Genomic DNA, 24,996 nt, shown 5'->3' on the forward strand with positions numbered 1-24,996 from the left:
GCTTTCTTCTCCTAGCCCCCAGGTGGCCTCGCCAGATTTGGTTTTCAGAGCTACTCCTTCTGTCCGAGGACGATCCGATAGTACTTCGTCCGATTCCGGATCTTCTCACAACAGACATGGGGCAAGTCTGCCATCCGGATCCGGCATCTCTGAAATTGGCGGCCTGGCGCCTAAACACTATGAGTTTGTCAACTTAGTGATTCCTTCGGACTGCAGAGAGGTCCTTGCTAATGCCAGGGCACCTTCTACTATCAAGACTACAAATTTAAGTGGAAACGATTTTGCCTTTGGTGCGAGGCTTCAAATGTTCATCCGGTTCATTCTCCGCCAAAGCAACTTTTGCCTTTTTTCTTACAATTAGCAAAATCTGGGTTATCTCATGCTACCCTTAAAGTTTTTCTGGCTGCAATTTCCATGTTTCGACAAGATGGTTCCAATTCTCTTTATTCTTCTAGAATAATACAACAATTCTTCAAGGGTTTATTTCGGACGTTCCCGCCAATATGAAGCCCTCCTCCGGCTTGGCATTTAAACATTGCGCTGGCTCAACTAATGAAGTCCCCATTTGAACCCATTCATAGGACTGATCTTAAATTTATCTCTTGGAAGACTTCATTGCTTTCGGCTCTTACTTCACCTCGACGAGTCAGCGACATACAGACTTTTACTATTAAACCGCCTTTTCTTCAATTCACCAAAGACTCAGCGGTGCTCCGCACTAACCGGGCATTTATCCCAAAGGTGCCTTCTGACTTCCACTTAAATGAGCCGGTCATCTTAAAGACTTTTTTCCCTAATCCTCAGTCGCCAGCAGAAAAGGCTTTACACTCTTTAGATGTCAAAAGGTGTTCAAAATTTTATCTACAAAAGACAGCCAGTGTTCGAAAAACTGATCAACTATTTGTTGCTTACGGCATGATGCGTTAAGGACATCCAGTAACCAAACAGACTATCGCTAGAGGGATATCTAGTACAATTTCTTTGTCATCAACAAGCAGGGAAGACACTTCAAAGAACGGTCAACGCACACTCTACCAGAGCAGTCTCCTCTTCGGCTGCACTTTTTGCCAGTGTGCCTCTTCATCAAATTTGTTGAGCTGCAACATGGTCTAGCAGACACACCTTTACCAAGCATTACTGTCTGGAAGCTGCTGACAATGCGTACACAGCCGTGGGGCAAGCAGTGCTACGTATTCTTTTTAAATAAGGTGAACCTCTGTGTTTCCTCCCACCTCCTGCACAGAATATACGTTATGATGTATGTTTTAGATACATATGTTGTCATGCGATTTATATTTATATATATATTATCTACTGGTGGTCGCCAGTAGATAGTTATAGTTACAACCTAGTTTCCATAGGAAATCTCAAAATTCTATTTTGAATAACTTTGGCGCCGGTTGACGAATCCTCGCGAAATTTTCAAAACTAATGGGGTGCTCCGCTCAGCTCCTACCCTGAAAGTCTCGGGGTGATTCGTCAAGCGGGGGCCGAGAAAAAAGGGGGTCCCAAAACGCATTTTCCCCATGCATTTTTCCATAGGACCTTTAGACACAGCTACAGCCCGAACGGCTGAACAGAATTACTTGAAATTTGGCAGAGAGGTAGCCATAAGGTCAAGGAAGTGCCTTTTGCAGGTCTGGTGTAAATCTGTTCAGTATTGCCTGACAAAATAGCATTTAAAAGCATATCAATATCTATACACGCGCACCGTGCGCGCACTGTGCGCGCACCCTGCCGTGCGCGAGCGCAATTCTGATTGGTTGTTAGATGTCAGTAAACATTCGAATCGGTCGAAACTAGGAAGTGTCGGCCGCCATTTTCTCTCTCGCAGTCTGAGGGGGTGAAAAAAAAAGGTGGAGAACGTGAAAAGGGGGCAGAGTGGACAGTTCCTGACCCCCTAGCCTTGGTCAAGGGGTCACAGAAGGACCCCCAAGGGAGAAAAAAACTTTTATTTTTTTTAAATCGCGAGGTGCGCGCACCCTGCGTGCACGGCACGCATTCGCGCACCGAGCGCCCACAGCGCGCGCACCTCGCGATTTAAAAAAAAAAATAATTCACGCTGCGCGCACGGTGAAAAACCTGAAAGAAAAGAAAATTAATAAATACATAACTTAGCATTTAAAAAACCGTACAAATTCACTGAAAAAACCATAGGTTTCACATACATTATAGTTACGAATTAGCCTTTAAAAAACCTTGCAAATTCACTTAAAAAACCATAGGTTTCACACATGTTCTAGTTAGCTGGACATTTCACTCGTAAAAAACCTATGAAATTCCCCCGTTATAGTTACTGTAGGCAACTATAACTCACACGACCGCAATCCTCTGCTGATGACGTCCGATATTACATCACTGATGACATATGTGTCTTTATGAAAAATAAATATTTGTAATATATGTATAGCTAAAGATTAATGGAAGAAGACATGGGTAAATAAGTGTCTAAATACAGTGATGTAATATCTGACGTCATCAGCAGAGGATTGCGGTCGCGTGAGTTATAGTTGCCTACAGTAACTATAACGGGGGAATTTCATAGATTTTTTACGAGTGAAATGTCCAGCTAACTATAACATGTGTGAAACCTATGGTTTTTTAAGTGAATATATATATATATATATATATATATATATATATATATATATATATATATATATATATATATATATATATATTATACGTGTGTTTATATATATATATATATATATATATTATACGTGTGTTTATATATAGCTGACTATTTACAGTTTTGGAATTATTGCTATCTATTCTGATTCAAGCATGTGAATCTATGAAAGACACCCCAATACTGGAGAAGAACAAAAGTTACTTGCGTGTAAACTGTGGTTCTCCAGTTTTGTTGTCTTTCATAGATTCACATGCGACCCACCCACCTCCTCTCAGAGGCTTCCCTCGTTTACTTGACTATTATGTCACTCTCGTGCTAGAAAATCTGAGGTTCTGAGTCTCTGGGGAGAGGGTTCTAGAGGGTGCTGACGCCTGATTGGCTGGAGTTTGGACTATATCTAATGACTTGGACTAGCTAATAAAGTGACACATTTTTTCCTATTGATTGCTATGTTACAATACTTCCTATGGTATTTTATAGCTATACTATTGCTATACTATGTATATATGTATGAATATATTGCTATTTTATGTACCATGGGACTCCCACTTCGACGACGGGGAATGATTCAAGAATGTGAATCTATGAAAGACACCAATACTGGAGAACCACAGTTTACAGGTAAGTCACTTTTTTTCTTCTTCATTACAGTCATTGGATGTGTTTGGGTTTGAGAGAAACATGGGTTAGTGTTCTACTGTTGTGATGTTGGAAGTGCAGCTTATTAAACTTTGGTAATATTTCTTGTACGTTTCGAACTGGGATATCATAACCACTTGCCTGCGTAGTCGAGAAAATTCGAAATTGAAAGCAACACAGTGGTGCATAGAGAGTTGCTCTGAACTCTAACCTGGTATGATGTTCCTTTCAGACATACCAACAGACTCATTAAGGCTTTCCTTATGGACAACTATTGCGTCAATCTGTCATATTAAAAAATAAAATAAAAAAATAGCGCACTGCAGCATTTTATAGCCTGGTGTGATGTTCTTTTCAGTCACACTGTGTTTACATGATCGAGTGTATATGGTGAAGCCACGATACACTACTTCTAGACAGTTCATCCCATTTTGTGACCTGAACTCTGGCCACTAAGTTGAGGTACAGCTTCTCCTCGCAGGCTCAAATTGTCAGTATTTCAGAGCTTGGTAGGAATAAATAGGAGGGTGGGTCCCATGTGAATGTATGAAAAGTACAAATGCTTGTTACAATAGTTACAGATAAGTTGCTTCCATCACTAGCATTGGATCTTAGGTAGATTGACATGCTAAAATTAAGACTAACAAAGCAGTACCATGAAAAGAGCTGTCAGAACAGGATTCAAAGTGCCGCCCCTGTTTCATTGTCATGTCTACTCTGAATTAAACATATAGTCAGTAATGCTTGGCAAATAAGTGCTACTGTCTAGATGTCATTCAGCGGTAGTCAAACAAAAAGAGCAACTGTGTTTGTTTCTTTGATCAAATACGTTTTTTTTAAAGGTGAAAAATATAAATTACTGTTTCAGTGTATATTACCTGTGAAAGAGTGTACATTGAAGAGTACTATTGTGTGAATTGTCTTGCATTGTGCCAATTGCTAATGATTTGAGCGTAACTAAAGGTAGATTCAAGGAAATTTGACTTGCTTTTAGTCGCCGTCTGAAATGAGGATGAGATAACCTAAGATATAACAAAATATTTAAAGTATATCTAGTATTTCTTAAAAGACTGAGAAAAAACAGTCTCAAAAACACAAGCCTGCCATTGATGGGATGTGATCATCTCTGATGTTGCAATTTGCATGCATGATTGTAGTTATGGTTAGTGTATGGGAAAGTTAGGCCTATAAGAGTAGGGGCTTTTTTAACTGCTTCTCACAGGCTATATTGGCCAAGTTTTCTTTATTTTCTTTAAAAATAGACACCAATTGTTATTTTAAAGTCACTATTTTAGAAAATTGATGTGAAAAAGTATTTTGTAAATCTTAAAACAATAAAAAAAATTTAAAAAATTAGGCAATTTGGTTAAATAGATTACAGTTCAGGAAAGGACTTTTGCAAAGACCACTTTGTCTCCAAAAAACTTCTGACTCAAGGAAATACTTTCTTAAAACCTTTGAGGAACATAACAGCAACTCTGAAGAAAGGTTTGTGAAGGATATTTGGGTAAGCAGTAATGGCAGCAAAATGAATGTTTTAAGGAAGATAGTGGCCATAAGTTACTTTAACAGCTAGCAGAGCGTGCATTGTTACAGGCTCTCTATAAATGATTGTTGCCCAGCAGCATGTTATGGATCTTGTGGATTTCTAAAATTGTAAGGTGATGTAATGTGTTAAAGGCTTGTATCAACCTGAACCAAAGTGTTTTTATGCTTTTAGGAACAGGCATCTTGGGTCTGTCAATGTGAAGAGGGTATGGTGCAAAAGCTCGAACAAGACTTCAAACTGGCGCTACAGCAACAAAGCTCTCTAGATCAGTGGGCGAACTGGCTGGACAATGTGGTCACCTTGGTCCTCAAACCTCATGAAGGCAGCCCCAGCTTTCCCAAAGCAGCGAGACAGTTTCTCCTCAAGTGGTCCTTTTACAGGTAAATTGCAGTGATCATTTGGTAACCTTTCAATGCCTGTATCAGAACTCTTTGTTCCTTTCATGAGAGATGACAATGTGTCATCTGTTATTAGATGTATTTTTAAATCTCTAGTCTTTCACCTAATAAATATAAAAAAAATATTACATATTGTAAAATGATATGATAATAAAGTGTACATTGCCAATGGGGTGTAGAGAGATGGGCAGCGTGGGCTTGTGACTGGAGTGGATGAGGGTGGGTTGCAATGCAATAGGTCTTGCATGGCCAAAACTTTGACCTATAGGTATTGTGAATTACAATGCCTTTTATTATTGCAGGTTTTTTAAACACCTAAATAAAAGGCATTGTCATTTACAATGCCAATAGCTCAAAATCTTGCAAATGCAAGATCAATTGCATTGCAAATGCTTGTTTATTTGCTCTCGAGGGCTCCTGCACTTTATCACGCAAGCTGCCAAATGGCATCTGCATGATTAAATGAGCAGTAGCAGCCCACAGCCTGCACCGTTTTGTCATTCCCACTGCCTGCTGCCGAAAGATGGAAAGAGGCTGGAGAGCTCAGCGAAGGAAGCAAAATGAAATATGTATGAGGTTGAGTGATTTGTTGAGAATGACACAACCTCCAGTGCGAAGCCGGGCTTGGAATCCAGGCCTCAAAGTCGGACCCAAAGTCCCTAGAAGAATCTGCTGCAATCCAAAAGAAAGCAGCTAATAAAAATGTTGGTGTTGTTATTTGAGATGTAACGCCTAACACTACAACAATATGCAAGAGAGCACTGGGGCTTGCTCGACAGCACGTGAAATGCAGTCTCTTCCATCAATGGAAGAATGATGCGAACGTCTCCACATTAATATGCAAACAGGAGACCGCTTGTAAATGGTAACATTTGTCCTTCTTTTAATCGGTGATTAGGCAGGAGGTCATGCATGTTATCCACGTGTTCTAACAGATGTGTAATGTATGCAGTTATCATAGCTGGCAAGGAACTACTTTACAATGCAGATTTTTCACGAGTCGACTTACCTTTCTTCGGCAGCTGGCCGGGACGCAGCGGATAATGATATGCACACGTTAATTACAGTGAATTAATGCCTCTGAATGTGAAAAGGGGACGCAACAGGGAGTGCCGAAGCATATAAATGTAAACAGTTTCCAGCATGGGTGGCCCTTTCACCTCATACTTCACTGCCTCCACTTTGTAATCACCCCAACTCCAGGAGACAAAATGCCCTTTTAAATGAGTTTGTTAACCTAACATTGTTCACATCAAAAGTGAAAGAACAATGTTGCAAGTCACTGTATTTCTCATTTCACCAGTGCGATCAAACATGCACATTGCAAGAATATGATACAGCACAGCGATCAACTTGGATTACTTTTAAACAAAGTAATTATTTGCGAGAAACTGTGTGCGTGCGTTTGAGTGTGTGTCCGCCAGGTATCGAATCCAAAGCAAGCAGGAATAGCCTTGGAAAGACGGACAAACATGCTTGAGTCCTACCAAAAGAAGCCCAACGCTAGGTAAAGTTATGGACAATAAATCCAAGGGGCAGCAGAAAGTAACAATCAAAAACAAACTGAAGAAATACTTCTTGACACGCACATGCTGTATTTAAAGGGCATTTAGATGATTCCCGTGCCAATTACCTTGTCGCTGCCGGCCTCAATGGCATTTGTAACCGGTGGCACTGCTGCTTCTGGCTTCTGCTGCTGAGTAGTGGGGGTGGGGTCAGGGAGTGTCATGTGAATCCAGGGACGCAGCAGTGCTGAAAGGCACAGAACACGTCCGATGCAATGAAAGTGAAACCGCGGTATGCCGCACTGTTAAAAAGTATTAAATCAATCTTCGTAACGTTGTGGTAGAGGCATGTGAGCTGTAGATCACATGCTTTGCATACTCCTGCCATCTAGTGTTGGGTCCGGATGTTTGCAAGTTGTTTTTCTTCGAAGACGTTTTTCCAGTCACAAGGTAGGTGGTGACTCCTTTCGGTGGGCATCGACTCTATTGTTAGATTGTTTTTTTTCCGCCATTGGGTTCGGACGTGCATTGCTGTGCTCCTGTTCAAAACTGTTCTTCGGGTTCCCCTCGGTGTGCAATCCACTCTACCCGTGTCTGTATTGTTTTTCAAACGCATATCCCAGCTCTCCGTGTATCTTATCCAACGAGGAAAACCTCTATTTTGATCCGAAAACTTCAGGAAAGTCGTCTGGCCTAACCCAGTCTGTCCACCTCGCAGTCGATGGAACATACTCCATTCAAATTCTGTCCTTGGTGCCTCACGAAATATCCACGCACCGACTCACACGAAGTGTGCAACTTGTGCTTATCTCCGGAGCACAACGAACAGGACTGCGACACGTGCCAATCGTTTTGATCCTAGAAAATGCTCCGCAATCGTCGGGCTCGATGACGCAAAATGTCAAATACATGCTTGACATCTTTGGTGGAGGATCCAAGCACGAGTTCGCACAATTGGCTGAGGAAAACAAGAGGAACTCGCCTCTATTCTGGAATCGGACTCCAAGATGGAAGAAGACTTACCACAAGGTCAACGTCCCGTGTGTACCAAACCCCCCTTGCCCCAAAATCCAAATCAGCCCAAACAAAAGGCTTCGGTTCCACCCCCGCCTTCGGCCCAAGGTCGGCACCAAGAGGATGTTTCTGACGCCCCGCCCTCCGGCTCAGCACCAAAACACGTTGCTAAGCCTTCCAGCTCGAAATCGAGTTGGCCAAAGTCAGGCACTGAGACAAAACCTAGAGACTCAAAGCCAAAAACCGATTCAGAGCCAAAATCTTTGACACCGAAATCAAAAACGGGTTGGGAACCGAAACCTTCGGTGCTGAAAACTTATTCTATCCCGGCACCAAAATCCATGGTGCCGAAACGGAAAAATATTCATCCGAAGCAACAGGATACAATTTTCGACTTCCCAAAACCCAAGTCAAGAGCAACTCTATATCAATCCAGATACAGGACATGTCCTTACTAAACCACCTCCGAAGCGCAAACCTGAGTCAGAAGACACCCTTTATCATTCCTTTAAAGAAGAAGAATGTAGGTACTAACCCCTCTCCTCCTCCTCCTCCTCCTCCATGTTCTTCTGCACCACCTTCCCCACCATTAGAACATTTACTCATTACACCAACTAACGCTCCACCCCACCACCTGATAATAGAGTTGGGGGCAGACAATATTTTACCAATAGATCCTGGAAGGATTACAACACTGATTCACCCACAGGTAACAACTCTGTTCTTTATCCTGGAAAACCTCCCCCTCCTGACGATAGGTGGGATATCTAGAATTACTTGCTAGAGCTGCAGAATTTCATGGAGTACAGTTACACAGGGAATCTCTAGAGGAAGATATCTTATTTGAAACGCTCAGTACAACACAAAGGGCTAGCCAGACTCTACCAGTGCTCAAAGGTATGATGAGACATGCCAATGATATTTTGTTATGTCCCTGTGCATGCTTGCATTCTCACCCCCAGAATAGACAAATATGAGCCTGCTCCCTCTGATCCAGCTTTTATTAAAGGGCTGTTACCTCTAGACTCTTTAGTTGTTTCTAATGCCCGTAAATAGGCAAATTCACAAACTACAGGGGATGCTCCCCCTCCAGACAAAGGGTCAAAACTGTTAGACGCCCCCGGTTAAAAGAGTAGCCGCCCAAGCAGCAAATCATTGGCGCATTGCCAACACCCAGGCCCTACTAGCCAGGTATAATAGAGCACACTGGGACGAATTGGAACAATTACTCCAATATCTCCCAGATGAGCACAAAGCAAAAGCTCAGGATTTCGTGCAGGAAGGGCAGCTCATCTCCAATACATCAATTAGATGCGCTTATCCAGTATTAGGGGTGTCTTTCATAGATTCACATGCCTGAATCATTCCCCGTCGTCGAGACTGGAGCCTCCGGTACATAAAAAAGTAATGTCCTATAGACATACATAGAGAAAAATAGGCCTAAGGGCCTCCCCTTAGTAGCCTATCCTAGTACTTATGTAAAAAGGACCAAACTCTTAGAGCCAGCCAATCAGATGTCGCCTCCCTCTAGAACCTTCCTGACAGGAGCCTCAGTCCCTCAGATTTTCTACCGCACGTTGTGTTAGGGAGTCTCCAGCCTGAGTTCTCCTCAGGATTTCTTTCAAACCAGATTGTTCACTTTTTCAGTGACTTACTTCTTCAGGGGACTTGAACGCAGACCACTTCAGGCCTCTTATTACTGCAGTGAGTGTTTATTTCTTCTAAAACTCCTGGCATGTCGGAATCCCAGAAGAAAGCCCTTTTCAGGGCCTGCTCTTCATGTGGGAAGAAGAGGCTACATGTGGACGACAAGCATGACCTCTGCCTATATTGCCTTTATCCTGACCACGTGCCTAAGGACTGTAAAATATGTAGGTCTTTCCCTCACAAGACCTTGAGAGACAGAGAGGGTCGTCTGCTTATCTGGCTGGACAGGCTTAAGGACAGGGAGAGTGTGGTATCCTCAGAGGCGAGCTTTTCCGGAACCTCTGAAGTCTCCCTGAAGAGGCCGAGAGTGACGTCTCCTGGCCCCTCAGATGCTCCTCCTATGAAGACACACAAGAAGTCTTCAGAGGCAAGATCTTCAAAATCTTCAGTGTCTGACAAGGACTCTCTGACTTTTAAGAAGCCTACCCTGTCGGCCAGCAAAATTGCGACACCTTCCTCAGCGCAAAAAAGGGCACCAGGTCATGTCTCCACAGCGACGACAACTGTGTCCACAACGACAGCGTCGTCAGTCTTCTCGTCGACGACCACCACCCCTTCATCGTCGTCAGCAGGTACACCTATTTCGTCTGTTATACTGCTAAAACCGTCGTCGACGTCTAAGTCATCGTCGACGACTAAGATTGTCCCGTCGACGATGACATCGTCGATGAGGAGCCCCCCGTCGACGACGAAGACGTCGACGACGAGGGCGTCGACGACTAAGATGTCGACGTCGAAGGCGTCGACGACAAAGGCGTCGACGACAAATGAATCGTCGACGATGCATCGTCGACGAGGAAAACATCGTCGACGGGGACACCGTCGGCGAAGGCCATGCCGTCGACGACGGTATCGTTGACGGGAACGTCGTCGTCGTCCATGGGTATTTCTGAGCCATGGAAGAAATCCGAACTAGTAGGAATGTCGTCTATGGCCCTACCACCGTTAACAGCAGCACGGAAGACTGCAGGGGTTCCTGTACAGGGTTCTGGATCTGGCAAACTGACCAGAACACAGATTACACCGGAAACAACGTCTCCAAGTAAGGTGCAAACCAATTTGCCTATGGAGATTCTTCAGAGTGAGGAGTCGGAAGAAGAGCTCTTTGATCAGGCTACTTCCCCTTCGGAGCTGCACGTCAAATGTCAGAGCACGGACGAAGAACAGGAGGAGATGAGCGGCCAGGAACGCCCCATCCGGGAACAGGTTCGCACGGAGGTCACCCCGATGGTATGCCTTCCCCTGTCCATTGTTAATGACCTCAAATACCTTATCCGGGACTACAAGCAACGTTTCCCGGAATCGCCAGCTCTGGACACAGGGGGCCCGGTGCCTACTACAAATCCACCAACGACAGCCCCAAAGCAAACACGACCAGCTAATCAGGTCTGCCACGAGAAACTGCCACCTCAGGTGATAGAGTCATCGGATGAGGAGGCTGAGGAGATGGAAGAGGGGGAGGTCCAGGAAGACCAGACTGACCAGGATGAGGAGGAGGAGTATGTGGCATCCTCCCCTGCTTCCCCACAACCGCGCCACGCTGATTCACCGCCAGTGGATATTGGCGGTTTTCATAAGATAGTTGAACGAGCAGCAACGCGGTTTCATATGGTCATGGAATCGACGGAGACTGAGTGCTTCTTGCATGACTTCAAGGAGCAGACGAAGAAGACGACGAAGTCAATCCCAATTATTGACTTTCTCTGGGACCAGGGAAAGAAACTAATGCTGACGCCGGCTTCCGTACCTGCGGTTGTTCCACGCCTGGATAAAAAGTACAAGGCTCCATCCACGGCGCCAGCTTGCCTTAATGGACACCCGAAACCGGATTCGGTCGTGACCCAGGCGGCCCAGAAGAATTCTCGTAACCCTTCCTCTCCTCTGTCAGCCCCACCGGACAAGGAGGGCAGAAAGTTGGACACAATTGGCAAAAGGTTTTCGACCACTTCGGCAATGACCATCAAGGTGGCCAACTCCATAGCCCTGTTAGGGTGTTATAACCGCCAACTTTGGGAGGATATAGCCCCATATTTAGCGGAGCTGCCAAGCGCAGTTCAGGAGGAGGTCAAGGCACTACTTTCTGAGGGCCAATCCTCGGCGGCCGAGATCATTGATTGTGCCATAGATGTGGCCATGACTGGCTTTCGTCAACTGGCTGGGGCTGCAGTCCTGCACCGTCAGGGATGGCTGAAGGCAACATCGTTCAGGCAGGAAGTGCAGACGAAGGTGCTGGACATGCCCTTCGACGGACAGCATCTTTTCGGAGATAAAATTGACGAGGCGCTCCAAGCTATCAAGAAGGACACTGATACGGCTAGAGCGCTTGGAACCTTGCAGGCAAGGAATCAGTCCTTTCGGGGCAACAAATCTAGAGGCCAGTCCTCCTACAGAGGATCCTACCAGAATAGGTCCTCGTATTCCTTCCAGAATAAGACCCAGTACCAGCAGAAACAGCAACAAGGTCGGCAGTCTTCTTATGGAAGATCTAACTTCAGGGGTAAGAACCAGAAGAGGGGCACCGGCGGACGCCAGTGACCATTTACTCCAGCCAGTCCAGCTACTATCTCCCTCATCAAAGATTGGAGGAAAATTGACCCATTTCCTGGAAAATTGGCGCCTCATCACCACGGATCGATGGGTACTCCAACTACTAAGATTCGGCCATTCCCTAGAATTTACCACCATCCCACCTGCAACCCCTCCCCGCAGGTTCCCACACAAACATCTGCGACTGCTACTCCGAGAAATATCGGAGATGTTGAAGAAAGGAGCGATCGAGCGGGTTCCATCGGCTCAGAGGGAGAAAGGATTCTATTCCCGCTTCTTTCTGATACGCAAGAAGGAAAAGAAGTGGAGGCCCATTCTAGATCTCAGGACACTCAACTCTTTCCTGAAGAGTCAGTCGTTCAGGATGGTGATGCTCCAAGAAATACTAGGCATTCTAGAAAAAGGAGATTTCATGACATCCTTGGATCTTCAGGATGCCTACTATCCCATCCCGATACTCAGGAGGCACAGAAAGTTTCTACGTTTCGAGGTGGCAGGACAGCACTACCAATTCAAGGTCCTGCCGTTTGGCCTCAAATCCGCTCCGCGGATTTTCACCAAGTGCCTTTCACCTGTGGCAGCTTTCCTGCGTCAAATGGGTCACCAAGTCTTCCCCTACCTCGATGACTGGCTGGTAAAGGCACCGACAGCTGCAGGCGCAACCAAATCCTCCAACGCCTGTACCAATCTTTTCCAACATCTAGGATTGACTCTCAATCTTCAGAAGTCCTATATGTCCCCAACAAGAAGCATCACCTTCCTCGGGGCGACCTTGAATACGGAATGCGCGAGGGCATTTCCTTCAGAAGAAAGAAAAAACAAGATCATATCTCTGGCCACGGCGGTGGCATCAAGGAAGTCCCTAAGAGTTCGCACCTTCAAATCACTCCTAGGAATGATGTCTTCTTGTATACTCCTCATCCCTCACTTCAGGCTTCGGATGCGTCCATTGCAAGAAGCCCTCACGAACCAATGGACTCAGAGTACGGGTTCGTTCGAAGACATTGTGAGGATAACACCGCGAATATCCAAGAGCCTCGAATGGTGGAAGGATTACAGGAATCTGTCTATGGGACTGCCGTTCCTGCTTCCAGCAGCGCCACTGGTGATCACCACCGATGCATCTCTGGCGGGCTGGGGAGCTGTCCTTCAGGACCTCCGAGTAAGCGGCAAATGGTCAGATCAGGAGCAGCATCTCCATATCAATCTTCTGGAGTTGAGGGCTGTGTATCTAGCGCTACAAGCCTTTTTACCACGCATCCAGAACTCCCAGGTGCTCGTCAGAACGGACAACGCCACGACGATGCACTATCTCAACAAACAGGGAGGAACGCGTTCGCTCACTCTATCACGCGAATCGCAAAAGATCTGGAACTGGCTTGTTCTCCATGGGATCACTCTCAGAGCGGACTATGTCCCGGGCAAGGACAACACCATTGCAGACGCCCTAAGCAGACAGAAATCCCTCTCCCACGAATGGGAGCTCGACGAGAATACGCTAACGCACATATTCTCAGAATGGGGAGTCCCAGGAATCGACCTGTTTGCCACCATGGAGAACGCCAAATGCCCAAACTACGCAAGCTGGCATCCCCAACCAAGGTCACTCGGAAATGCCTTTTCCATAGGCTGGTTCAGCGTATTTGCGTACGCTTTTCCGCCGTTCCCGATGATTTCCAGGGTCCTCAGGAAGATGAAGGCGGAGCCTTGTACCCTGATCCTAATTGCCCCGTGCTGGCCGAGGCAGCACTGGTTCTCGGACCTTCATCGCCTCTCCATCAGGACACCGATTCGTCTGAAACAGCACCCGAACCTGCTGACAATGTCCAACGGGCAGGTGCAATTCCCGAACCTGCAATCGCTCAGGTTATCGGCCTGGCTCCTGAGCACAGAGAGTTCTGTCATTTAAACATCCCGCAGGACTGCAGGGACGTGCTGGCAAAAGCGAGGGCGGACAGTACCAACAAAACCTACTCTCTCAAATGGAAACGCTTCTGCGTATGGTGTTCAGAGAAAGGCCTGAGACCACTCCATATCACACCTGAACAGATATTGCCATATCTGCTACACTTGGCACAGTCGGGATTGGCGCATGCATCCATAAAGGTGCATCTGGCGGCCATTTCACGTTTTACCAGGACTTACAAAGGCCCGTCTCTCTGGTCCAGTAGGCTTATCAAACAGTTCCTCAAGGGACTATATAGGTCCTTCCCAAGACCTAGACGGGTCCCACCGACGTGGCACCTCAACTTGGTCCTTAACCAACTCATGAAGCACCCTTTTGAGCCCATTCATCGAGCTTCCATCAAGTACATATCATGGAAAACGGCTCTGCTGCTCGCTCTAACATCTGCCAGGAGAGTCAGCGAGCTACAAGCTCTCTCCATTCAGGAACCCTTCATGCAGTTCAAACAGGACAGGGTGGTGCTGAGGACAAATCCCAAGTTCATACCGAAAGTGCCTTCAGACTTTCACCTCAACGAGCCGGTGGTTCTACGTTCCTTCTTTGCAAACCCTACCACGGCAGCAGAAAGGACGCTCCACTCTCTGGACCTCAAAAGGTGTCTTAAGTTTTACATAGACAAAACAAAGAGCTTCAGGAAGTCATCACAGCTATTTGTGGCCTACAGTAGGCCAAGGTTGGGTATGCCTCTAACAAAACAGAGCATCTCACGGTGGATCTCCTCAGCGATAGCATTCTGCCATGACGGGGCCGGACGGCCTTTAAGAGACAGGGTGGAAGCGCACTCCACCAGAGCGATGTCCACATCAGCAGCGCTGTTCGCTGGAGTGCCGATTTTGGACATCTGTAGAGCGGCAACGTGGAAGTCACCGCACACCTTCTCCAGACACTACTGCCTGGATGCCGAACTTATGAAGGATGCAGCAGTGGGCCAGGCGGTGCTTCGCCATCTATTCCAGTGAGGTGAGCCTTCCAACATCCCGCCATCCTGGTATGCACATCTTTTGCTGATATACTGTTTTGACGTATGCCAATGTTTCAAACTGATATGGTAATATGTGTATTATCTAAAATAACTATATGGCATGTTACATCAGAAATGTGCATAATGTATTGCTGACTACTCTGATTCAGGCATGTGAATCTATGAAAGACACCCCTAATACTGGATAAGAAACGCGTTACTTACCTGTAACAGCAGTTATCCAGTATTGGTGTCTTTCATAGATTCACATGCAACCCTCCCGCCTCCCCTGGAAGGACTCACGTCTCTCTCTAACTATATTACGCCTACCTAGCTTGGTGCGTACGAAAATCTGAGGGACTGAGGCTCCTGTCAGGAAGGTTCTAGAGGGAGGCGACATCTGATTGGCTGGCTCTAAGAGTTTGGTCCTTTTTACATAAGGACTAGGATAGGCTACTAAGGGGAGGCCCTTAGGCCTATTTTTCTCTATGTATGTCTATAGGACATTACTTTTTTATGTACCGGAGGCTCCCGTCTCGACGACGGGTAATGATTCATGCATGTGAATCTATGAAAGACACCAATACTGGATAACTGCTGTTACAGGTAAGTAACGCGTTTCTTTAGATGCTGCTGACAGTTGCAGCTAGAAAGATCAACACTAGTGTGTTGTTAAAGAGGCATGCATGGTTGAGAATTTCTGGTTTCAAACCTGAAGTCCAACAGTCTATTTTAAATACTCAATTTGACAAAGAGCATGTCTTCAGGCCCCAAGTGGATAAGTAATTCGAAAAAATGAAAAAAGATGCGGAAGTGGTCAAGTCTATGGGACCTCTGCAGTCGCCTTCTAATCGTGGCTCCTTTCGTCGCTCCTTCAATCCTTCTCTACTAGAGGCTTCTTTAGAGGAGGATATAGAGGTAACAACTGCAAAGGTAGGGGTAAAGGTTCCACACCACTTAATTTCCCCTCCCCTAACAAGCAATGACTTGCCTACACTTTCCCCTGATCATTTAACACCTGTCAGGGGACGTCTTCTACAATTCCTCCCCATTTGGCAATCAATCACCACAGACAAATGGGTGTTAGGAATTATCCAGCATGGTTATTTCCTAGAGCTTACCAACAATCCAAACATTCCACCACGCTCTCACAATTTGTCATCAGAACATTTACACCTACTCGAACAGGAAATCCAGTCGCTCTTGTTAAAAGACGCCATAGAGCCTGTACTGTTACAATATCACGGATCAGGCGTGTACTCCCTGTATTTTCTAATTCCCAAAAAGGACGGCTCCTTGGGATCTAGTCTAGACCTCAGGGACCTAAATCACTACATACTGTCAGAGGATTTCCACATGATGACACTTCAACAAGTGCTCCCACTTCTACAGCAGTGCGACTTTGTCTACTCTAGACTTAAAGGACGCATATTTCCAGGTAAACATCGATTACAACGAACCCTTTTCAACGCAGGCAATTATAACACGGTTGTTATAAAGCGGTTGTTCCAATGACCGCTTTGTAACAACGGATACCATTACTCAGCAAGTCGGAACAACGAGGGGATGGAAGGTGTTGGATTTAAAATCCAACAACTTCCCTACTGTTGCACATACTGGAGATGGAATAGTAAATTATACTATTCCAACATCCAGCGCCCCCCCCCCCCCCCAGAGCAAGTCATTGTTACGACTTCCAGGTTAATGGTATGCGTTGTTACAACGTGGTCGTTGTCACGACCGCATTGTAATTGCCTGGGTGAAAAAAAGCATACGGTGTAAGGAGGCATATTCATATTTCCACATTCCAATTCATCCCACTCATCGCAAATACCTCAGATTCATGATAACGGGTCATCTTTACCAATTCAAAGTACTACCGTTTGGAGTCACCACTGCTCCCAGGGTATTTACCAAATGCCTGGCAGTAGTTTCAGCCCATCTCAGAAAAAAACACCTCTCCGTCGTCTCATACTTGGGCGACTGACTCATCAAAGCCAGCACTTACCAAATGTGTCTCCAACACACTCAAGCCACTATTCACTTACTGCGCCAACTAGGGTTTACAATGAACACGTTGAAGTCTAATCTACAGCCTTCCAACACACAAACCTATCTGTGAGCCACGATTGATGCTCAGAAAGCTCTAGCCTCTCTGAATTCAACTAGAATTCTCAGTATTCAGTCCGTTCTCGCTCAGTTTCAGCCCAACCAATCCTTACCAGCAAGAGTATTCATGCAACTGCTAGGGATGATGGTGTCTTGCATCGTAATTGTTCCCCATGCAAGACTTCACATGCATCCCCTTCAAGAATGCTTAGCAAGTCAGTGGAACCAGTCGCAGGGTCATTTGACTGATCTAGTGTTGGTAGATGGCCACACACTTCGCTCTGTGTAGTGGTGGAACCCACAAAATTTATCCAAAGGGCGTCCTTTTCGCGACACTGTTCCACAGACAGTGCTAACAGCAGATGCATTGCTCACTGTTTGGGGTGCTTGCGTACAAAATCACACAATCCAAGGCTTATGGAGTCTAAAGTACAAGCGTCTCCATATAAATCACCTAGAGCTACTAGCAGCTTTTCAATATCACCTCATGGGCAAAGCTGTCCTAGTCCGCACAAACAACATGACAGCTATGTACTATATACAGAAACTGGGGGGACACTCTCCAACTGTCACGCCTAGCATAAGCCATTTGGAAATGGGCTATACACCACAAGATTTATTTCCTGGCAAGACGTCTTCCAGGAGCAAACCATCAGATTGCAGACCTTCTCAGTAGACGGAGACAGCAAATCCATGAGTGCGAACTTCATCCCCAGATTCTCCTCCCCTACTTTCAGAAATGGGGATTTCCTCACACAGACCTGTTTGCCACAGCTCAAAATGCTCATGCTTTGCCTCCAGGTTCCCACACCCGCTCTCCAAAGGAAATGCCCTATGGATGAACTGGTCAGGGATATCTGCCTAATCTTTTCCGCCTCTCCCACTCATTCCATTGGTAGTTTGGAAGATCAGACAAACATCCCTCAAACTGTTTCTCATAGCTCCCACATGGGCATGTCAACCTTTGTTCACCATCCTGCTGGAGCACTCAGTAGTTCCACACCAAAAGCTGCATCTCAACTCCAGTCTCCTCAGTCCGAGCCATGGAGAAATCAAGCATCCAAATCCCAAAGAACTCCACCTAGCGATATAGCTCCTGAAGTAATAGTTTGGTTATTTACAATTACCACCAGACTGTATGAATATCCTAAAAGAGGCTAGAAAGCCTACTACTAGGGCATGTTATGCAGCAAAATTGAAACGGTTTATCTATTGTACCAATACCAATATCTATCCCCTTGATACTTCGGTGCAAAACATCTTCTGTTATTTCTTACACTTGCAGCAGTCTGGACTAGCCTACACATCCATTCACTTGCATCTAGCAGTAGTAGCACCATACTTACAAAACAGACAACACTTATCTCTATTCAGCTTCCCAGGGATTAAGGCCCTTATGGAAGGATTAAAAAGAGTGAAACCACCAAGAGTCCCACCTGCACCAGTATGGAACTTAAACATAGTTCTTACAAGGCTAATGGATCCACCTTTTGAACCCATGCACAGGTGTCAATTACAATTCCTCTCATGGAAGGTTGCTTTTCTCATTGCAATCACTTCCCTATGGAGAGTTGGTGAACTTCAGGCACGAACTATACAAGAGCCTTTCTTTAAGATTCACAAAGACATAGTAATTCTTCGAACCAATCCCAAATTTCTTCCTAATGTAGATTCTGCTTTTCATATCAATCAGTTGTTACCTGTGTTTTTCCTCAACTTGATTCTGTAGCAGAATGAGCTCTACACACTAGATGTTAAAAGAGCTCTACTATATTATGTGGGAAGAACAAAACGAATTTTGCAATACAAAACTTTTTGTTGCGTTTTCTCCACCACACAAAGGCAATCCCATATCGAAATCGGACATTGCAAGATGGATCGTGAAATGTATCCAAACATGTTATGCGAAAGCAAAAAGAACCTTGATAATACCCCCTAGAGCGCATTCCACCTGCAAAATAGGGGCTACTATGTCCTTCTTAGGGTATATTCCCTAGCTGACACCGGTAAGGCAGCAACAAGGCCTACAACGCACACATTCACCAAGCACTATTGTGTAGATGTATTAGCGAGGCAACAAGCTAATGTAGGCCAGGCAGTACTTAAAACACTTTTTCAAACGACTGCAACAGCTAGAGGTTAGCCACCGCTTTGGTAGTATATTGCTGTATAGTCTATGCAGAGCGTGTGATCTACTGCTCACATACCCAAACGGATAATGTTGCTTATCCAGTGTTGGGGAATCTTTCATAGATTCACATGCCTGAATCATTCCCCGTTGTCGTAGTGGGAGTCCCGCGGTACAAATAACATAGCAGTAAACAGTAAGGTGAAACTGGTTATGCAGCACAATATACTTGGTGCAACAACATCAACTGTTGCATGGCTAAACACTTATAAGGTCCCAAAGGCGAGACCTATTGGCTAAGCCAATGCTTGTTTATTGTTTTATTTTTCACCTTTTTTAGGGTGCTGGCAGGGGGACGACGCCCTTTTGCCATAGCGGAAGAGCCGCCCCTATCTCTGACTATGATTGACTTACTCGCAAACCGCGGAGGGTTTGGAAATGTCAATGTGGTTGGAGCACTAACCAACAACACTACAGCATAGCTAGATCCAATCATGATGAGATATGTTTGGGAGGTTATGGCTGGATACAGTGCCCAAAGGGCCCTATCTTCTGTCATCCACTGTTCTTATGGTGTCATCTGGGTTATTTTATGGGATGTCCTGCAATGCCTAGGAATTTCCCAATTAAACCAGTGGATACTGGGCAAGTAAAGATGCAAAAGTACCAGGTTGCTCCTACTTGGTTATTCTTTTCGCATCAAATGATTCAAAGGACATTGCCATCCTAAATGACACATGTGACTTGTGCACTTCTTATTCTTGGACCCGAGGGGCTTATTTACAAGCCCCTTGCGCCACAGGTGCGTCACTTTTTCCCACAAAACAAATTACTCACCGGTGACGCAAGGGGCTTGTAAATAAGCCCCTAAGTGTTTAGCAGAGTAGGAGCTCTCACATAAATTAGCTGAGGTTTTGCTCCACCAAACGCAGTTCCTCCACTTCATTGTTCATTGTGAACGCCATGTTTCAGACAGCTGGCTGTGCTGTCAGAAACGTCTTCCTTGTGGCACAGGTCTGTTCTGTTTAGGATGGCGCTTCACCACGGATTGTTCCGTCTGGACTGCCATGCAGGGTATTCTAAACCCAGTAAAAATGTTCGGGAAGTACAAGGAACATTTGTTTACTTTTGCACATAGAGAGAAAACCCTGCTTTAGCGTTTTCTTAGTGTAGAACATAAAGAGCATGATCAGCAGGCTGCCTTGGTATTGCGAGCCACCTGGTTGCTTTTGATGATGAAAGAGATGTCATAACTATTATTTATCCACTGTATTTTATTCATCCTATTTGCGTTTTGTGGGCACCGGTTAATAGAAAGTGTGTACAGTATCAGGTCGCTTTTGCATCAGAGTCAACCTGTAATGTCTTCAAAATAACATGCAAACAAGCATCACATGATGCGAAAAAAGGCTAGTGTGGTGGGGCAGGCCCCCACTAAAGAAGAAAAAAGGGTGTGTGCTATGGTAGTGGAGCTTAGCGGTGGGAACGCATGAAAGATGAGCACAGCCCTCTACAATAAAGGATGCGTGGGGACATCCCTCCAATCTAGAAAGATGAAAGGCGTGTCCAAATAGGAGCACACAAATAAACATGAGCAGCCGGTGCATAGGGCTGGGGAGGTGGAGAAGTACTGAATACGAACTAAAGGTATAAAACATGACATTTTAAATTCTCACTTTTTTAAAATTGTCATATGTAACAATGAAGAACACAAGATTTATTACCTCATGAATTTCAACACAACTTTAATGTAGACTACATTTGTAAAGTCTATTTTTTTTATATAAATTCAGTCCTCCCACCAAAGGCATGAAATGTCTTTTAAATATTGATGAGCATCACAGAAACTCTGCCATGGTTGCCAGTGTCACCCATGATGAGAATCAAAGAGTTAAGACATGAGACGTACTGTTGCTTGTGAGTTTAAGTATCTTTCAAATTTACTTTCACTTCCATGTCATGCTTTCTAGCATTACTCTGTGCAAGCATAGAATGGAATTACAAGTTAAATCCTCAGATTTTAATAAAAAGAAGAAAAGAAGGCACGTTTTATTTGTAATACATTTCTTGGAACTTGAGAAAAACAGAAAACATCGATGTCACTGAAGGGTCACGTCGAAGAAGCAGCTGAAACCCCCAGAGCGCATGAGTTGGAATGGAAATTACACGTGCGGCAGATCTTTGAAATACAACTTGCCTCCTGATCTGGACTTTGTGAAGTGTCCCCGCTTCTCGGAGACGTCCCGCCCGAGTAACTGGAAGCCCGGAGGCGAGCGAGGACATGTGGGCAGTGGCCGCAGCCCTTCTGGTGCCCATAACGCACAAGACAGATGGCGGGCCGATGGCAAATGATAATGGCTGTTCCGCCCTTTGACAAGATATTCCTGTTATGAGAGTGGCACCCACTTCTCCAATCCCCCCCGTGTCCCAAAAATAAAAATAATAATAAAGCATACAGCTCACTTGGAATACAAGCATTTTCCGCGTGCCAGCCTTGCTCTCAGTATAGAGAGGCGGGGGGCTGAGAACAGCAAAGCGGCCGCGAAAGTGATCGCGAGCATGATCAAGCGCGGTGAGCGATGTGCTTAATGAGCATGACGAGGAAAGCCATATGGCGCCTCTGCTTGTAAGCGCGCGCACATGCACGCAAGCTGTAGGCCGGCCATGGAAGCATTTTTTGAAGCCCTTCCTAAAAGTCTCGCCTGACCCAGCGCATGCGCTGGGTCAGGCGAGACCTAAAAACCATAGGCCTAATGAATGCAAATATGCATTGCATAGCCTATTAGTCTCATTTTGTAAAAGAGACCAAACTAAAAAACACAACCAATCAGCTACCAGCACCCTGTAGAACCTTCCCAAGAGAGGCGGAGTCCCTCAGATTTTCACCGCACTTCATTGTGGAAGGGAGTCTCCCTGAGCCTGGCTCAGTTTCTACAGCTTCAGATAAGTGTATATCTTATACTTTATCAGGATTATGTCGGATTCTAAAGGTTTATTCAGGCCTTGCCAGTCCTGTGGGAAGAAAAATGTTCAGGTTGATGATGGCCACAAAGACTGTATTTATTGCCTTTACCCAAAGCATGAAGCAAGGCACTGTAAGATATGCCGCACTTTCCCATCTAAAACTCTAAAGGCTAGAGAGGGGCGGCTTTTATTATGGCTTAAAAAGAAGAATGAAGCTACTTCAGATGCGGAGAGTGATACTTCGTCCAGGTCTCATAAGAGGCAGAGGTCGCCAGTGGGTCAGCCTGAGGAGAAAAGGAAACAACCTAAAACCTCTCTCATGGCGAAATAATCCCTCAATCAGGAGAAAAAATATAAAGTCTCCTCTGGGATTTCATCCTCTCAGCCATCAGGAACTTCTATGAAATCTGGAAAGAAAACCACCTTAATCTTGCCTGTTACCTCTTCAACTGTCACAACGATGTCGTCTTTTAAGCCTTCAGTAACTACCACCTTGTCAACGGTGAGTCTCAAGGGATCTATTATATTGACATTACCTTTCTCGTCGACGACACCTCCATCATCGAAAGCTTCTAAATCAAAGGCTTCGGCGTCGACTGCGCTGTCGACGAGCCATTCGTCGCCGAGAAAACCATCGCCGGTGATGGAACCATTATCAGCGACGACACCATCGACGACGACTGTATTGATGAGGACCCCATCGTTGATGAGGACCCCATTGTCGATGACGATACCATCGTCGACGTCTATACCATCGTCGACGTCTATGACGATACCATCGTTGACGGCGGCAATACCACCATCGATGATGAACCCGTCGACTACCAGAATGTCACCAGCAGTGATTTATACTGGTTTTTTGACGCCGGTTTTGCAGAGGGTGCGCATGGAGTTTAAGACCCCAAAGATTTTGCCTTTACCGCCCAGTAATCTTCTGGACGTGGAAGATACAGATGATGAGGGTCAATTTGGAGCAGCTTATAGCCCCTCGCAACTAAATGTTAAATGTCAGGAGGACGACTACTATGCCGAAGAGGAACAATATTACCAACAGTATGAAGCCCCTCCTCTTCATTACCAGCAATATAGATACTTTGACCAGCCTGTGCAACCACCTGCTCAATTTCCACCAGCATTACTATTAGACCTCCAAAGTATGCTGCAGGATTATAGGAAAAGATTTCCTCCTCAAGAACAGGAAGTTATAGTTTCTCCACCACCACAGCCAGCAGTTTTCCCACCACTGCCGCCTCCTGTTATATCAAATCCTACTATCCCGATGCCTCTATAAGAGGACCCTGCTACAACTGACGAAGAGCCGGAAGAGGATGAGATTCCTGATCCTATGACACCCGCAGATGACTGGGATGATTACGTGATACCAACACCATCACCGCCACCTCCCCGCCCTTCGGATTCACCTCCTGAGGACATAGGTTTCCACAATATTATGGAGAGGGCTGCTAGTAGGTTCCACTTGCCAACTGTCGTACATCAAGAAGACTGCTTTTTGTATGACTTTAAAGAGCAATCCAGGAAAAGTGTGAGGTCCATACCTATCATTGCTCACATTTGGCAGGAAGGGGTGAAAGTGATGAAGACATCAGCCTCTAGTCCCTGTGCTACCGAGACTTGATAAAAAGTATAGAGCCCCTGGGGATTCTCCTGCCTCTTCTAACTGGTCATCCCAAGGCGGACTCAGTAATTTCTCAGGCGGCTCAAAGGCGCTCCAAAAATCCGTGTGCTCCTGTTACCTCTCCTCCGGAGAAAGATGGTAGGCGTCTGGATGCAATCGGAAAGAAATTTTCATCTATGGCAGCGATTTCTGTAAGGGCGGCAAACGCTCTAGCGATCTTGAGCAGATATGATCGACAGCTATGGTCTGATGTAGGGGAGATGAAATCCTTCCTCCCGGAAGAAAATAAAGAGGAGTTTGCTAAGATCATCGCTGAAGGAGAAAGAGCAGCGTCTGAGCTAATTGACATTGCTATAGACATTGCCATTACCAGTTTTAGGCAATTAGCGTCTGTCTCAGTATGCCCAACAACTTTGGGATTGGTTAACGTTCCACAAGATCTCCTTAACAGCGGAACATGTTCCGCGTTTAAAAAATACCCTAGCGGATGCCCTGAGCAGAGTAAACCACGGCTGTCACGAGTGGGAGCTGGAACAATCACAACTGGACAGGATATTTGCGATATGGGGAAAGCCAGAGCTGGATCTCTTTGCAACCCAGGCCAATTTCAAATGCCGATTCTACGCAAGCAGGTTCCCTCTCCCGGGGTCTCGGGGGAATGCGCTTTCGATGCGCTGGTCAGGGATTTATGCGTACGCTTTTCCCCCCCATACCACTAATTCCCAAAGTCCTCACGAAAATCAAGTGGGAAGGCTGTCGCATTCTGCTCATAGCCCCCAGATGGCCCAGGCAGCATTGGTATTCAGAACGTCTCCTATTGTCAGAAGCGATGCCCATTCGCCTCCTCCCGACGCCAACTCTATTAACCAAGAGCAAGGGTCAAGTGTGTCACCCGGAACCAGCTTCACTGCAGTTACATGCTTGGCTCCTGAATTCTTTGAAATTTAAAGACCTGATCATTGCACAAGATTGTAAAGAAGTCATAGCTAGGTCAAGCGCTGACAGCACCATCAGGACATACAAACTCAAGTGGAAGCGGTTCTGTATTTGGTGCAGACATAAGGACTTACATCCTTTTAACTCTGCTGCTGAAGAAACACTACCCTATTTACTCTTCTTGGCGAAATCTGGTCTCACACACTTCGGTTAGGGTTCACCTAGCTGCTATTTCGAGATACAGGCGAGTGCCTAACTGCCCATTGTTATGGTCATCAAGATTGGTGAAAGAATTCATGAAA

The 24,996-nt window shown here is 45.6% G+C and overlaps 1 protein-coding gene across 3 annotated transcripts in view; it reads left to right on the plus strand.

Moving 5' to 3' along the window:
* The window catches only part of RFX2 (regulatory factor X2), a 182,818-nt gene that overhangs the window by 132,009 nt on the left and 25,813 nt on the right, over positions 1-24,996 (plus strand). For all 3 annotated transcript variants that reach the window (XM_085636800.1, XM_085636802.1, XM_085636801.1), the window contains one exon: positions 4,995-5,203. In XM_085636800.1, coding sequence (XP_085492926.1) covers positions 4,995-5,203 — 209 coding nt within the window. The remainder of the gene's footprint in view (positions 1-4,994; positions 5,204-24,996) is intronic.

Source organism: Triturus cristatus, chromosome 12 (genome assembly GCF_964204655.1).
Source record: "Triturus cristatus chromosome 12, aTriCri1.1, whole genome shotgun sequence".
Lineage (NCBI taxonomy): Eukaryota > Metazoa > Chordata > Amphibia > Caudata > Salamandridae > Triturus > Triturus cristatus.